This window comes from Bufo gargarizans, chromosome 7 (genome assembly GCF_014858855.1).
Source record: "Bufo gargarizans isolate SCDJY-AF-19 chromosome 7, ASM1485885v1, whole genome shotgun sequence".
Classification (NCBI taxonomy): domain Eukaryota; kingdom Metazoa; phylum Chordata; class Amphibia; order Anura; family Bufonidae; genus Bufo; species Bufo gargarizans.
Window position 1 is genome coordinate 194,989,837 of NC_058086.1, and position 17,958 is coordinate 195,007,794.

Consider the following 17,958-nt stretch of genomic DNA (forward strand, 5'->3'; position numbering starts at 1 on the left):
ACAGTATCCGCCTCCCCTGCCATATACAACCAGAGTGCTAATGACGATAATGGACGAGAACAGTTACAGGCTCTGACGCTTGTCATTAAATACTTACAATAAGCGCAGCTTCTGGAGCCCTTTAAACGCCCCCTCAGCAATGAGATTTATAGAATTATGGCTGAGACGTAAGGTAGTTAGAGACCCGAGATCTGCCAGGCTTCCTTGGTCTAATCGGGTGAGCTTATTATGAGACAGGACTCTGCGAAGGAGAAAAGACATAAGATTTATATTGTATTTGCCTTAGACACATTATTTGAAGAAACAAAGCCTATAAAAAACAAACATAAAAAAACCTCCAGAGCTAGCGCCACTCTTGTCTATTGGCGGTGTCTGGTACTGCAGCTCAGCCCCATTTTCACAAACATCATTTGAGATCCCTTAAAGCAGGCATCCTCAAACTGGGGCCCTCCAGCTGTTGCAAAACTACAACTCCCAGCATGCCTGAACAGCCTACAGCAGGCATGCTCAACCTGCGGCCCTTCAGCTGTTGTAAAACTACAACTCCCACAATGCTCTGCTGCAGGCTGATAACTGTAGGCTGCTCAGGCATGCTGGGAGTTGTAGTTTTGCAACAGCTGGAGGGCCGCAAGTTGAGCATGCCTGGCCTACAGGTATCAGCCTACAGCAGGGCATTGTGGGAGTTGTAGTTTTACAACCGCTGGAGGGCCGCAGTTTGAGGATGCCTGCCTTAAAGGCTATGAACACCTTCGCATTTTACTCATTTTGGGCTGAAAATGCATCTCAGCTCTGTACAAAGACAAGGGTTCCATATTTGTAATAAAGACCAATTTCATTTTTTTTTTTAGCTCAAAATGAGTACAATGCAACAGTAAAAAATAAAATAAAAAATTAGCTCCCAAAAGGTGCATATATCCTTTAAAACTGAAGTAACTGAACCAATGTCAAAGCGGTTCTTATCCATTTCTTAGCTTTATCTGTTAGGCTTCGTTCAACATCAGCGTTCAGACTTTCCGTTCTCCTGCTCTGTTAGAGGCAGGAAAAACGGAAAGGACGGATTCGGCACATAACTGACCCGAACGGAGCCTACGGACCCCATAGACTATAATGGGGTCCGTGAGGTTTCCACCCAGAGGAAGATTTTTGAAGCGGAGATAAAAATCCTGCATGCACTACTTTTGTCTCCGCTCCAAAATCATCTTCTGAGCGTAAACCTAACGGACCCCATTATAGTCTACATGGGTCTGTAGGCTCAGCTATGTGCCGAATCCGTCCTTTCCGTTTTTCCTGCCCCTATAACGGAGTAGGAGAACGGAAAGGCTGATGTGAACGAAGCCTTACTGAGAAAGCCGAGTGGCAACCAATATGGTCACTAGTAGACATCCAACAAGCACAATCCATTCAGCTTTCCCAGGTATCTGAATGGCAACCATGGCAAGTTATGCAGTGACAACCCCCTATGTAACAGCAGACAGGTAGTCACTCAGCTTTCCCAGCAGCAGTAGAGGAAGGACCAACGAGCATATAAATGATGGAGAAAACCAAACAAACATTCATTCAATGCTAAAACCTTCAAAAGTACAACAAAAAACAATGCGCTTCTAGATAATTCCTTTAAGAAACAAGATATAAAATCTAGGGCTCCACGTACTGGATGCCTCATGTCCCTGGAACATAATCTTGAGATATTCATCCCGGACTAATGAACTATGTGACACTTCTTAAAGAGTTAACTCTTGTTCTGGCGCACACCCAAACTAATGTCTACACTTACTATTTAAGAATTTAGCCAAGAGATAAAACGCATTTCTCAGAAAGTAACCCAAGACCTGGATTTTACAAAAGCAAGAAAAAGTCCACGTTGATAAAATGCAGAGAAAACATCTGCCACCGGTGGAAAAGGAATATATAACCTATACATTATATTTTTGGCTTTTAGTCGCATGATTCGAACAAGAAAAAAAAAAAAAAGAATTGCAGCTGCCAAAATTGGGAGCTACAAATTGTGGTGTGGATTGAGGCATTTCATCACGATACAGCATGAACGCTGTGACGTGTCCAAGTCCATTTCTATTCAATTTGTTTTTTATTCCAGGTGTTCCCCTTGGTGCTGCTGCTAATCTGTGCTGATGGGTGTAGGCTCTTGTTTGAATCAGACTCCTTCCCCCTCTGGAAGCTGAAAATATAGCCCTTCCTAATATGCTCAAATAGTGCAGTACATTTTCTGGCTATTGCATTACCGGCATGCAGCCCAGGTGGTGTCACCTAAGGGTATCTGCCTATGGACTGTGCAGCTCAGTGTAAATAAAATGACCGCAATACATATGTGAAATAGGATATACGCAGGGAGCTCCCCCTAGTGGTGGCTGCCAGAATTAATACTTAAGAGTTCGCTGAGACCTGGAACCCATTTTGATATTACCAAGCAGGGACCTGTCACGGGTGCTCCAGTTTCAGTTCGAAGCTCCATTCTCCTGCCCTTCCAATCCCAACAAGACTGGAAGTGTGAGATGCTGTCTACACGCACGTCACTGCTACCAGCCAATCAATGCCTTAGTGGTGATGTATGCAAGGGCTCCATGCACACGACCGTATCCAGTCTGCAAAATACGGATGCGGTCCATGTGCTGTCCACATTTTATTTGCAGACCTATTGTTTTGAATGGGTCTTTGAGCTGAATTTTGCGGACAAGGTCTGTCCTTTCGCGGAAAGGACATACGGAGGACCTGTATGCCTTCTGCACCTGTACGTCTGTTACACAAAGATAGAGGACGTTCCAAAATGTGTCAGCTAATGCAGAAAGCGGACCCATTGAAGTCACCGAGTCCGTAAAAAATGCAGACAGCATCCGTATTTTGGAGGTTCCACCATTTGCAGACCGCACAATAGATACAGCTGTTTGCACGAGGGAACCTGTCATGTGGATATTTGATTATAATCTAACTAATTATATACAATCGTTAACTACTAAAGAGTGCCTTAGATGTATTCACTACTGGTGTGACAGATGGTTACCTCATAATATACAAACAAAGATGCTGCATGCTAATGGACTGATTTGAGTCCAGCATGATGTCATTGAGTCCAGCGTATATTTAATTCAGAGCTATAGCCACTCCCCTGCCCACCTGCTGCTGATTCATATGGAAAATAACTGTCACTCAGCAGCAGGTGGGCGGGAAGAGTCAGGAGCTCATGAATATTCATGACTCATCATTATCAGCTGGAGCTTTTCAATACAAGATGTTGGCAGATTGACTGGGTCAATTAAAGAAAGTGACCCAGCATTTTGCTAAGAGAATCAGTCACTTATGTATGTTGCCCTTAGTTAGGACACCATAAAACTGGTGACAGGTTCCCTTTAAGTAGTATTGTAGATGAAGTAGGCTTATTCTGCAGTATACTATATGCTGCATTATCACGGCAGTATCCCATGTGATAGCAGCTGTTCCTTCCATTACAGTATGGAGGTGTAGGCGTCACTTACAGCTCTTGCAGTTTCTGGCAGAAGCTCCAGCCGCCGGAGCTGATTTTGGATATGGAGTTGTTGCCGAGGTATAGCTGCTGTAGAGACTTGAGCCCGTAAAGGGATCCGCTGTTCACCTCTGTCAGGCTGTTATGTTCCAGATGTCTGCAGAGACAGGCAGCAGAAGGAAGGGAAAAGGAGGATGAAACCGTGGCCTTTCCATGCAGTATATACATCCATCATACAAATATTCGCTGCAGATAAAACAAGATTGTCACTGTTTACCTAACATTTATTCAGCTGTGGAAGTTCAACTGAAGGGAGAGAGACCCCGACCTGTGAAATGCGTTGAGTAAAGTGGCAGCTCTGCCCAAAACACCGCCCTGCGATATTGACTAATCACTCCCGGCAAGGGCAGGATTAGAGAAGGTTTATATGATAGAGGGAGATAAGTCTATGAGGTACCTCCAGACTCAAGGGTCCTGGTGAGAGGTGCAGCCAATCAATCATTCTACAGATGGTCTAGACCTGCACCAGATTTACGCAGGGGCTCAGGCTGGATGATAAATCTGGCGCAGGGAGAGACGCTCTGCCAGAATTGTGGCACAATTTTGGTGCAAAATGGTGCATCAATCTAGGTCTAAAGAGATATATTGAATCTCTACAATCATAACGACCCAGAGAGTATTAAAAATAAATATTAAAAAATTAAATTTTTATTAATAGAAAATTGCAAAAATTAAAGAGGTGGTCTCATCTCAGACATTGGTGGCGTATCGCTAGGATAGGCCACCAATATCAGATAGGTGTGGGTCCCAAAGATGAGGCTTGTGTCTATGTCCAGAATGCCCCCCCCCCCCTCCCCCAAAGTGAAGAGAAGCACAATGCGCAAGTGCGGCCATCGTCCTTTCATTTCTATGGAAATTCTGAAAAAAGTTCCAGCAGTCCCATACAAGTGGGCGTGTATATGCAGTGTGCTCTCCATTCACTTCTATGGGACTTCCAAAAATAGAGTGCACTTGCTTAGCCATTTTTGGAACTCCCATATAAATGAGTGGAGAGCATGCACACTCCTTCACTTTGGGGGGCTCCATTCTAGAGACAGGTGCAGGAGTTACATTTCTGCAGACCCCACTAGAGGGAGCTCAGGAGCTTACTGCATACAGTTTGCTTATCGAGTTCATCAGTGTATAAAGAGTATGCAATAAACTATGGCTGCCGGCAGCCGGAATGTTATCATTTACATCTATGCTGGGGATCTGGAGGTTTGGCAATTCACTTTAATCTTTGTGACTATGCTCAGCTGTAGCGGCAAAGCCAACTGTATAGAACACAGTTATGTTAGATTAATACTTACAGAACCTGCATCCTTGCAAGGCCCCAAAAGGCCCCGTCAGTGAGTTTGCTGATATTGTTGCGCTGTAGTTTTAAAATTTCCAAGCTGTCCAGTCCCTGGAACGTGAGTCCCTCTATCAGGCGAATCCGATTCCGACCGAGTTCCCTACAAATAGAAACAAGTCATGTAACGCCGTTACAAAGTAACTCGCTAGCTGGTAGCCCGCCCGCACCAGGAAGAAGAGCCCACAGGGCATAGTGTAAGGGATAAAGGGCTGGCAGATCAGATGGCATAGCTCTCTAATCCCTCTCCCCATCTACACCTCCACTGGGAAATGAGGACCTGCAAAGAACTAAAGTCCTTTCTACAGAAGTACGAGAAGGATCTAAAGACTCTGATTGTTCCCTCTGCCTTGTCAGTCTGAATTGGTAGTAAAACGATCCATGCTTAGTTAAAAAACAAATCTCCCAGTGACCGGCCTAAAGAAACCAAACATGACTTTCTTATTATGAAATCAGTCCCAGGAGCAAACTTTGCCAGAAGTGCATTGCAGTTAATTAAAAGTAGGGAACCTGCCCGACCTGGATGGCGTTTTCTGTTACTTAAAGGCTATGGCAAAAGGTAAAAGTAACAAGATGGCTCCACATACAATAATATAATGATATACACAATGTGTAGAGCTGCTTACTACATAGATCTGTGACACATCAATAGGACATCTCAATTACATATTCTGGAGAAGGTGCGAGGAAAGGAAATGACAACTGTTTTGTGCAAAATCCTATGTACAGAGCATAACTACTATAATACTACCTCCTGTGTACAAAAATATAACTACTATAATACTGCCTGCTATGTACAAGAGCATAACTACTATAATACTGCCTGCTAATTACAGGACCATAACTACTATAATACTGCCTCCTGAGTACAAGACTATAACTACTATAATACTGCCTGCTATATACAAGACTATAACTACTATAATACTGCACCCCATGTACAAGAATATAACTACTATAATACTGCCTCCTGTGTACAAGACTATAACTACTATAATACTGCCCCCATGTACAAGAATATAACTACTATGATACTGCCTGCCATGTACTAGACCAGTGATGGTGAACCTTTTAGAGACCGAGTGCCCAAACTGCAACACTACCACCCACTTATTTATCGCAAAGTGCCAAGACTGCAATGGCAATGAATACCAATATAGTATATCTTCAATGTAATTTATCATTTAGCTATAATATCCTGCCTACCCTCAATGTGCTGCCTCCGCTGTACAAGACTATAACTACTATAATACTGCCTCCTCCTATGTACAAGAATATAACTACTATAATACTGCTCCTATGTACAAGAATATAACTACTATAATACTGCTCCTATGTACAAGAATATAACTACTATAATACTGCTCCTATGTACAAGAATATAACTACTATAATACTGCCTCCTCCTATGTACAAGAATATAACTATTATAATACTGCCTCCTATGTACAAGAATATAACTACTATAATACTGCTCTGTATTATGATACAGGGTCTATGGTCAAGCATATGGGTCTGAACAGGTAAGGAATGTATAATACTGTACATGACAAACAGAGTAAAGACCTCAACCTTTAAGCTCTTTGGGGCAGTACACTTTACTTTAGTACAGGCGGTATTACTGTAAATGGGTGCCTAGCACCTGTACCGCTGACTCACCAGTCAGAGAATGGTTCACCCCAGCATTACTATAATCGGCCTAAATTTATAAAACGCCAGGGAAAAAAGGTTTATTACCAAAACAAAAGAAGATTTATTTGACCGTCGCCTTGTACAACATTTCCTGCCGAATCAGCCCTTGTGTGGTCCGAGCATGTTAGTTCAGCGCCAGACCCCCAACCACCGCGCGTGATAAAATTACCCATCATACCAAGACCGTTTGAGGCCGAGAGGCCCCCGATCGACCGGAAGTCTCACAGGCTCTGGCTTTACTAGTTGGAATAGGTCCCTAATCTTTACAAAACGGCCATTTATCTAAGAAAAAGGGGCCTAATACATGTTTTATTGGGTGTTGTTTTCGTATTAATGAACACAGGGCATTACAGGGACTATGGCAGTTGGCACAGTGATCCCATGAAGTGGCTGTGTGCGCAGAGCGGGCAGGGAGGCTTAATTACGCTCTGCTCCCATACTTACAGTTGGGTTAGTAAGGGGAGCTTAAACGCTCTGACAGGAAGCTGCGAGATTCTGTTTTTGCTCAGACGAAGTGTAAGCAGAGACCGTGACAGGTTGTCAAATGATCCAGACTCCAGGCGGCTCAGCTTGTTGCTCCCCAGGTTGCTGCAGAAAAAAAAAATGTAAAAAATTAAAATAAGAGACATTTGCAGCAAAGAAATAAAACATCAACTATTTCAACACAAAGCTAATGGCATATTTGTGAAAGGTGGACGTGCAAAACCCTCCACGGTGGAAGTAGAGCAACAAGTTATAAGCTTAAATACGGTACGTTCTAGTCACACGGCTGCAGATGTACTAAGGAAAGTGCGCAGAATTCAGGGGAAAAATAAGTGTCAGATGGGCTAAAAAATAAATATATAAATCTCTCTATCTAAACACTACACAAGTAAAGGCAGACGTGTGCATCAAGTGTAAAATGAGCGCTAACGGGACAAGAAACCCAACAAGAATCATCAACTGGTTTTTAACAATGGACTTTTGGGTGGATGTCACAGGTGACTTCAGTCCTTGTGTGACCCCAGCATCTCCCTTCTGGGTAAAATGTTGTCAGACAACCACAAGAACTTCAACATCTCATGGTCATCATAAGTTGTCCCTGACCTATTCCTCTGTCACACAGCTTCATGTCTAAAAGTCACCAAGGAGGTCAATGCTTAAAGAGGCCCCATCACTGCTCCGGACATGCCTGTTTTAATAGCTTTATGCATTCCCCATGTAATAGCAACTCTGGAACATCCATTATTGCTTAGCATCTACTAGAGGATATTAATTAATTTACTAGCAGTCTGTAGTAAGGGTACAGAGGGGAGGTAACCAGTTGGGGGGGGGGGTGTACCTGCACAGTCTGAAAATGGCAGCACTGATTGGATAGAGTGAGTCTGTGCAGGGACACGCCCCCAACTGGTTACCTCCCCTCTGTACCCTTACTGCAGACTGCTAGCACATCATTCATAACTTCTAGTTGAAATAATAGAAGGCACAACATAGAGCCATTAAAACAGGCATGTCAGGAGAGGGGAGAGGTCCTCTTTAAAGTCAATGCCTACACTGTGACCCTAGCATAATATAGTAATATGTAATACAGTGTATAATATATATATATATATATATATAAAAATAGAGAGGGAGAGGGGGAGAGAGAGAGAGAGAGAGAGAGAGAGAGAGAGAGAGAGAGAGAGAGAGAGAGAGAGAGAGAGAGAGAGAGAGTGAGAGTTACTGAACGATACACAGTCAGAGAGGGAGAGAAAGCGAGAGACACACAGAGGGAGAAAGGCAGTCAGAAAGAAAGACAGAAAGAGATAGTCAGAGAAAACAAATTAGAAAGACAGAAAGAGACAGATAGTCTGTTAAAAAGACAGTCGGAAAGACAGAAAGGCACACAGACACGTAGAGACACACAGAGAGACAGAAAGAGAGGCAGTCAGAGACACAGTAATAGAGACAGTAAAGAGTGAGACACACAAAGACACACAGAAAGAGAGAGAAAGGCAGGGAGAGACACATATGCAATCATAGACAAAAAACACACACACACACACACACACACACACACACACACAGGGACAGATAGAAAGAGGCACAGAGTGAGCGAGAGAGAGGCAGAAAGACAGATAGAGAGACACAGTCAGAAAGATACAGAGAAACGGACAGACACTGTCAGAGAGAGACAGACAGAGACACACACACACCATCAGGGATAGACAGATACTTACAGGTCTTTTATACGAAGACGTAAAGGGAATGAACCACTTCGGATTTCGGTTATATCATTAGCGCTGAGGTCCAAGGTCTCCAGTGATGTGTACGGTATCAGGTCTCTTGGCTCAATATTCCGAATCTTATTATGATGCCTGCGAGAAAAGAAAAAAAAAAAATACAGAAGAACTCAAAATAAAAGAATTTACAAAAAAAAATACAGAAGACCTCGTGGAAATGCAGTGTAACAACATATCATACGTAAAGTAACATCTATTCCATGCCACCTGCTGACAAGTCTCTGACACGAGACCTCAGGTGATCCACGGTAATGACACCTCAAAGAGCAGGTTACATTTAGGGTCATCTGCTTCTTTTTAGCTTTTATTCATCTTGCAGGAAATGAAAACTTTCATATCAAGGAGGAAGAAAAAAAAAGCATCTTCTTCATGAGTCGGCTGAGTCAGTGCTTCCCGAGGGAAGCTGGACAAATTCTCAGGCCGGCGGCAGATGTTGTGTTTGTTCAGGTGGGAATTCAATCTAAAAACACGAGGACAGGCCAGTGACTGAATCCATGACCTCGGGAGGCCAGAATGAGCCACAGATTCATCTGCTCCCAAAAATGGAGGCTTTTCTGATGTATTTATAAACCATTCATTATTTTATCGCTCACATCTGTCCCCATGTTGGGGACCCACACAAAAATGCCAATTTATCTGCCAATATCTGTGGTCTGTGAAATTAAACCAGAGGGTAAACCAACTAAGTCCATGTAGATGTTACCCTCCAAAAATGTTATCAGGTTCTTCTCCTTCCACCAACATGCCCCCAGGAATCAGACATGTACCTGGGCTCAGCATAAATACTGCACCCCAATCCTGTTCCAGTCAGTCCATCTCCAGCAGTCTATGCTCAATCGTAGCTCCATGAAAAAAGGGTGACTGGTGAGGGTAACAGCAGATCAGGGCCTTATAACCCCAGCCAGGGTGATAAAGGAGTTTAATCCCAGTAAAGAGGTTTTCCAGGCTCCTGATATTGATGACCTATTCTTAGGATAGGTCATTCATTTCTGATCAGTGAGGGTCCTGCACCCCTAGAACTAGCACTTTGAATGGAACAGGAAGAACAGCGCCGTTCAAAGTGTAGTGGCCGTGCAGGGTTACTGCAGCTCAGCTCCCACAGTTAAAAAAATGGGACGATCTGCAGTAACGAGTCATGACCACTGCACTTTGAACGGAGCTGTTCTTCCTGTTTGATTCAAAGTGCTAGTTCCAGCACCAGAGGCTGCAGGAAACAGCCGATAGGTGGGGGTACGGGGTGTTGAACCCTCTCCGATTAGAAATTAATGACCTATCGGAAGGATAAGCGATCAATATTCAAAGCCTGGAAAACCCCATTAAAGCGTTTTCCAAGAAGTCTGCTTGCAGTCATGAAACAAACAGCCTTGAGGCTGAAAACTCATCAGGATCACATGTGATTTTTGCAAAACCCATTCAGCTATATTGGATAGAATTTTTCCGTTGGAGATTTTCCTGTAACCAGCTGCGTGAACATTAGGTGGATTCGTATGGGGCGTAATTTTATGCTATAGATTTGACCACGGCATAGGCACCATAAAATTTCCAACTTTGTAATGGAAATGCAGAATACCTTCTTGTACAGGGGAACCTCTTTAAGATGACCACCCCCCCAAACTGTGGTGAAAAAACAGTCTTCTGTGTGTGTGTGTAGGGTGGGGGGGATTCTTCATGAAGGGACTTCTGTTTTATTAATTTTTTTAGTGGTTTCTAGCAGATTTGTACCTATGACACTGGCTGACCTGTTACATGTGCGCTTGGCAGCTGAAAACATCTGTGTTGGTCCCATGTTCATACGTGTCCGCATTGATGGGAAAAATGATTTTTAAATATATGCAAATGAGCCTATCGGAGCAACGGGGGAGTTGCCATTACTCTTAGAGTCTCAGCTCTTTGATAGAGGAGGCATGATAGTTTCACTGACAATATAACAGAATCGGATATCAGAAGCGCCATCCCCATGTTTAAGGACAGTCTCCTCTTTGACAGTACGGGGCTCCCATCTGAAATATGGCTGCTAAAGGAGGGGCTTGTGAGCAGACAGATCAATCAACAGTCTGCGCATGCGCAGGTTTCTAATGCTGTGCAAGGTGTAATGGTCGGGTCTGGTCACTTGTCCCCCCATCTGTGGCCAAGTGCCATACCGGATCCCCATACCGTTAGTGAAGAGACTATACTGAACAAGGGGACAAGACTTCCGATATAAGGACATCGGGGCAGATTCTATTTTCAGATGCTTATGGTCCCGTTTACAGCACTTCTGGAAAAAATTCCAGTGCCCACTTTTTTTTTTTCCTGCAAAGAAGTCAGACTGTCCAACTCTATATAAAAAAATAAAAAATAAAAAAAAAGTCACATCCACTTTACAAGAGTACAATTATTAAAAAGTGCACAATAAAGACACGGGAGCGGGGGTTTATTGAGATTTATAAAGATTATGATCTTTCTTTAATAGTCAAATATTTTTAAAGCACCAAACAAAATTAATTGTGGAGTTAAAACCTGTGATTGATTTATTTTACAAGGCGCAAGAAAAAAAATTAAAAAAAATCCACAACCAGGTCTGTTAGTCATTACGTTGTGCCTGAAAATGGCTTTTTAACGGTGTAATTGAAGAGTCTTATAAGCGTAAAAACAGAAAGCACCTTCCACTCTCTCGACTCGAGTCTGAAATCCACCCAGAGCAACTAGAAATAATAATGGTGGGCACATTTAACTTTCCTGAGACCGTCCCCGGAAAAGAGAATCTGCTGTCAAAATAGAGATAAATAGGGCGTCTTTCAGCGACTCGGGAAGCCTATTATGTTGATGTGAAATGCGTGATGTCACATTTTCTCGCTCAGGGCAGGTCTTCAAGGACCAGTGGTAATTAATAGAGGTTTTAATTTGATAAATTAGAAGGGGCCATTTCTCAAATGTCACAAAAAAAATGAAGTAGTTCAAGACACTGACTTCATATTAAATTACCTACTGCTGCGAAACCAATAAAGAAGGTCTGTAACCGCAGGCCCAACGTCCTGTAAGGATTGAGACCTTCTACTTGAAGCTCCTGGGCCTCAATGCATATAATATTGGTGTCTCTGGAAGAGGAAGGCTCCTGTAGGCACCAGGGCCTAAGTGCATTCTATGGTACCATCATCACTTGACATGGACAACACCCAAATATCTGGCATGGTTTTAGATATAAAACCTCATCAAATGGAAAGTTAGCTTAGGGGATATATAATAAAATAATTCACCTCTACCAATGGCACCTCTTTGAGAAGACCACCCATCATCTAGACCAGTGATGCTCAATCTGCATACCTCCAGCGGTTGTAAAACTACAACTCCCATCATGCACTGCTGTAGGCTGTCCAGGCATGCTGGGAGTTGTAGTTTTGCAACAGCTGGAGGGCCGCGGGCTGGGCATCCCTGATCTAGACCAGCTTATTGCAGCGATAGATTTTCAATACTCATTCTTTAAAGGGGTTATACAGTTTGTTTAAACTGATGATCTATCCTCTGGATAGATCATCAGCATCTGATCGGCGTGGGTCCAACACCCGGGACCCCCGCCGATGAGCTGTTTGAGAAGGCAGCGGCACTCCAGGAGCTCCAGTTGATACTAGTCGTGACGTCACTGGACCTGCGGTAAACAGTGAGAAGGCTGGAGCGCTAATGCCTTCCTAGACAGCGACACCTGATCGGCGGGGTTCCAGGGTGTCGAACCCCCACCGATCAGATGCTGATGATCTATCCAGAGGATAGATCATCAGTTTAAACAAAACTGCAGAACCCCTTTAAATTTGGATTTCTTGCAAATGAGATTAATATGGTCACCGCCAGTTCTGTGAGAAGATCTGGCAGACGTTCTTTCTCTACCTCCTGTATGATGTTCTTTGTTTTGGTTTCACTTTCTCATCTCCTTTCCTTCTGCCAGGTGTCACTTATTTCGACTAATAGTCTTCCTTTATAATCCCTCCCATACTGCCTCACTTTGCGGTATATACTACTTCCTGGATGAGATGTTCACTGCTGGAGGCTGCTTCTGCTGTTTGTTCAGATAAGTCATTTACTTTATTGTGTTTCCTTGCTGGCTTGATTCTAGGTGACCCTGACTCCGTCCGTATTAATTGCAGGGAGACGGTGGTCGTGTCCCCTCGCCATTTTAGGGTTTTCAGGTGTCACACAGTATTAGGTACGCGGGCATGCAATCGTCTACCATACAGTTCCTTGCATGTGCATAGCAGTCAGGGAGAGTTCTTAGGGTTTTATAGGGCTCACCTATAAGCTCCTTAGTTTGGGATCAAGCCAGTCGCTCGTTTATTTATATGTTCCAGCTATCTGCTAACTTCATCCGTGACAAATATTTATGCAATAGTCTATAATATCCAGTCCCACTATTGGCTTATGACTATTTGATGGGTATGGGGGTGTCCCAACTCTCCCCAATAATAGAGGTCAGTGAAAAGAAAGATTGAACCGTTGGATTTCAACATGCCTGATCATTTTGTTCCTAAGCTGTTGCCACAGAAATCTTAAGGCAAGTTCTTTCCCGACAGTCGGCTGCTCATTCAGTGGAGGAGACCACAGCATTTACATGCAGCGATCTTCTTCACAGTATGAGGACGAGTAGTTGCTATTGCGACTGCTCGTCCTCATACATAAGCATTGTTTCTGGGCAGTAGATCACTGTTTAGACTGCACGATGTGCTGCCCTGAAACGATAACTGGTGTGCCTGCACGAACAACAGGATCACCCCATGAAGGGGCTAGTCGCTTGTTCATTGGGTGAACAGCTGCATCTTTACACGGACAAATTGTTGGGAACGAGCGCTTGCAGGAATGTTCGTTCTAGATAATTTGCCTGATTGTCTGGCAGTGTAAATCCACCTTTACTCCTCTCTACTTATCAATAAGACAAGTAGATTTGGTCTAGTGTGCATGGTGGAGAAAAGGAACATTTATCCGACAGCCAGGTAAGACGTTATGCACACGACCGTATTTTCCATCTGTGTGCCATCTGCATTTTTTAGCTATAGGTCCATGTGCTGTCCTCATCCGTATGTCCGTTCGCAAATTATAGAACATGTCCTATACTCGTACGTACTACAGATGAGAGTAGCCATCTGTAGGGATGGGAACGAGAAAAATACACAATGCACACGGCCATAACTGTAGGGTCAGCTTTAGGGTACATTCACACGATCGTATAAATGGGTCCACATCCATTCTGCAAAGCAGACTTATTCATTTCAATAGGGCCGCAAAAGAGTCGTTTCGGTCCGAGGCCCTGCAAAAATTTAGAGCATCTAGGACAAGAATAGGCATTTTCCATATAGCGCTGGTCATGTGCGGTCCGCAAAATGCAGAACGCACACAGCCGGTATCAGTGTTTTGCGGGTCCATAATTTTCAAACCGCAAAACATGGCACGGTCGTGTGAATGTACCCAAGTCTGAGGCTCCCGCCTGGGGTTCTTGCTGTACATATCTACACATTTGAAAGCAAAGCCCCCTATCAATAATAGCAAAACCTTTACCAGGAACGAAAAACACCTTTTAGTTTTTTAAACAAATCAGCCAATTTGATCAAGCAATGCTTCAGTGTAAAGCATAGAGAAGAGACCGAGCTGCATTTTAAGCCTCTGGTGACACAGAATTTGTATTTCAGACTTTACCCTGACACAACAGTCAAAAATAAGCTAACACAGGACTGAAGTCCATAAACCGCAAATATCAGTCACATCGAATTCTGAAACGTCATCGTGAATTTGTAAAAATTAAGGTCCCCCTCCAGCCCGGCAGCAGCGAGACCCAGGTTTCTAAACAAGCGCTTCCCTGGATCCGCATTAGGCAGAGATCTCTGAGAAAGCAGAGACAAAAAGGAAAACTTTGATATGGAGTTCGGAGCCACAAGACTGTACTTGGCTCGAGGGAAGCCGGAGCGTTCAGTAATATCTATCAGATGCATTCTAGAGTTTCAAAGTGAATCGCTGCAAAATAATTTGAAACAGCTTGTGAATCCCAAATACCAAATAGGGCAATAAGAGGAGGTTGGAAATACCGCCATTATTACTGTGATTAGGTGCCAGATGGATAATTGCAACCAAATGTGCCGCATGTAAGCAATTCGCCCAAACTACTAACCTTGATTAAACTAGTTTGTTTCTAATGTGCAACACGAGGTAAACGCCTCGACAATTATTGTGTTTGCTGCTCTTTTTAGTTTTACCCCGGATAACATATTTTAGGCATTAAGAATGTATTACGCTGATGTCGTTTCTGGATTACTGCGGTCAGGTCAGGGTTTTATGAGGTGGGTTAAAAGCTTAAAATTATAGTGATCTGTAATTTAAATGTCTAATGGAAGCAAGAGATGAATAGATATGGGCGAGGTGGAGAACGCATGTCAGATGGTAACAGTCCTAGGAGGAAGCTGGAGGAAGATAATGCAAAAGGCACGCCATGATACGGCTCAAGACGAAATGATAAAATGAGTGCGGCCCCCTCTAATCTGAAGATTTGGGAACAGTTTCACATTTTCACATTTTTTAAAAGTTCATGTAAAGTTGAGAAAAGTGGAGGGACTGAGAAGAGGGGGCATGACCTGTTGTCATGCACTGCCTCCTCAAGGTCAGCACCAGTGTGTAAAATATGCCTATATTGTTCCTTTAACACTCCTTGAAAGACCTGATGAGTTGCCTAAAGAGGCCACGGTGGTCCGGTAAGTGCTGCAGCCTTTTCACAGTGTACACGCACAGTGCCATACATTGTATAGTGGCTGTGCTTGGTATTGCAAGTAGGCCTTGTGACCGTTGAGCGAGACGTCAATGACCTAGGAAGAGGCCGCAGCACTCACCGTAACAGCTGATCGGCGGAGGTGCTGGAAGTCGGACCCCACCTATCAGGCACTGATGATCTATCTTGAGGTGTCCCTCATTTATAACCTCCATCAATTAGCCAGGGCAGAGGGTAACTACAAAAGAGGGTCTCCTGCTCTCTAATTTACTCTGGAGGACCAGCACATCCATGCATTACATAGATTATGCAATGCATCCATTTTTCCTGTGGGGGCGCTGTAGGGAAAGCAGCAGCGAATAGGAGGAGAGATGGGAGATGGCACACGCACACTGCGTACGCTTCCATTCATACAGCTGATCGGCGGGGGTGCCGGGTGTTGGACCCCCGCCGATCTGAAATAGATTACCTATCCTAACAGTAGACCACTAATATTGTGATCTAAGACAACCTCAAACTCATACGTCCACAGACTTGGGTTACGTCCCATGGACGTATGAGAAAGTGGATATGACTAGCGTTTGGTGAGAAATTACGACCTATCTGATCTCCATTTGGGAAAAGAAGCTCATGTATTATCAAGAAACTCCTTGATCTGCCTAATGAATTTACTTATGAGGTCATACAATGTTCAAGGGCCACCAACAATCCAAAGCAATGGGAGCTGGGGTTCCCAATATAGCCGATAACACAGGGAACATCTGAAAGAACTTTATACCCTTTAATACATGCTGTCAAATCTCACATGATCCATAAGAAACAATGCAAGAAATCTAGCCAATTATCCATAGAAAAACACTGCTCCATGTGTAGTCTTAGATTCCTCCCTAATGCCCGTCTGCAACAGAGAAAATCCATCGCTGCCGTGTACTTAGTCTATCTGTTTAATTGCAGTTTAATGCGGATTGATCTGGACATTCATTAGCCTGTAAAACAGATTGATTTTTTAATAGAGTTTTATACTCACTGTAGTGACGGTATAGACCTATTGATTTAGTTTCAGCAGTAAATACTCTGCAGAAAGCTGCTTAGCCCATTGTGAACTACCTAATCCTATTTTCCATTGCCTTAACCCCCCCCACCCCCCAATCCCCAAAGGAAGGTTAATTTAACGTTTGGGTTTTTATTCAATATGTAATTAGTAACCTTTTATAATGGTGGTCATTGGGTTCAAGCTTCTTATTAATTTCTACACTGGAGAATTCAATGATTGCCAGATGCAAGCCATAAGAAACGGTGGTGTAGCTTTGACTGACCAAAGAAACTTCAGTCTAAAAACATTGGGTCTTCTTAGGGTTGGCAAAGCCATAGAAGAAATTCATCCTCATGGTAGTATTACATATATAACGCATCTGGAAAAATAGTATTTTAATTTGGGCAGATCCCCCATCTTAGTGAAATCTGTCAATGACAAGTACCGGCTGGATAGTCGACCAACTTGGTCAAGTTGACGAGGACTGAAGCTCAACAAGACCTACCGTATATCCAATCTTCCAAATAGGTGTACAAACGTTGATTAGTTTTACTCTCCGGTTCTGAAAACACAACTAAGGGAAAAGGCCACAATTATTTCCTACACCGCAATCGGAAACTACTACTGGCCTTCCTTGCCAAAAGAGCAAGCCATATAAGAATGGCCTTTAGTCAGCTTCAATGCTGGTGGAGAAAGCTGTCCTTCAATACCTGATCAACACTATGACTTGAGGATTATATTACTTTACTAGGACATCAAACTACTAGCTCTGGCAATAAAAAGAAAATGGGGAATTCCTGGCCAGGAATCCTGACAAGTACTCATAGCTGAAAGCACCCATACCATCTTAATTCCCAGGTTTGACTAAAGTGTTCCTGTCCATATTTTACAGCAGCCGACAGTGTTATCAATGACTTGCGATCCCCTATGAAAAATAAAACTGATTGGGGTAACAGTGTCTGATAAATGTTGTCCTGCCAAAAGTTGCCAATCCAGGACAAAGAAAACTGTAGACCATGTATGTCAACGAGCTTATGTGATGGCTTCCCTTCTCATATGCAGGTACTCAGCAGCTCATAGTATAATGTCAGACCCTTAGAAGTCCTGCTCCAATATAGTCCTAGCTTTACGGAATCAGTAGAGACCACCAATGACTTCAGGGGACAATAGGTGGGCAGATTGTGTTCTATAGGACATTGCAAGTATGAAGAACCCAGAAGGTTCTCAAAAGTTTTGAAAAAATTTCAAGATGGAAAAATCAGCTACAGTAATCTAAGAGTTTTGGTAAGCAACACTAGATTTTTTGAGTGAAATTTTTGTCTTTTAATCTTAAAAATGTTATGTTTAAAACTTTATATCAATACTCCTCCCCCCCCCCCTTTCTTTGTC

At 43.3% G+C, this 17,958-nt stretch overlaps 1 protein-coding gene across 2 annotated transcripts in view; it reads right to left on the minus strand.

Annotated features, from left to right (window-relative positions):
- The window catches only part of LRIG1 (leucine rich repeats and immunoglobulin like domains 1), a 90,639-nt gene that overhangs the window by 22,729 nt on the left and 49,952 nt on the right, over nt 1-17,958 (minus strand). For both annotated transcript variants that reach the window (XM_044302024.1, XM_044302023.1), the window contains 5 exons: nt 8,756-8,893; nt 7,002-7,145; nt 4,825-4,968; nt 3,489-3,632; nt 98-241 (listed from right to left, as the gene is read on the minus strand). In XM_044302024.1, the coding sequence (XP_044157959.1) occupies nt 98-241; nt 3,489-3,632; nt 4,825-4,968; nt 7,002-7,145; nt 8,756-8,893 (714 nt within the window). The remainder of the gene's footprint in view (nt 1-97; nt 242-3,488; nt 3,633-4,824; nt 4,969-7,001; nt 7,146-8,755; nt 8,894-17,958) is intronic.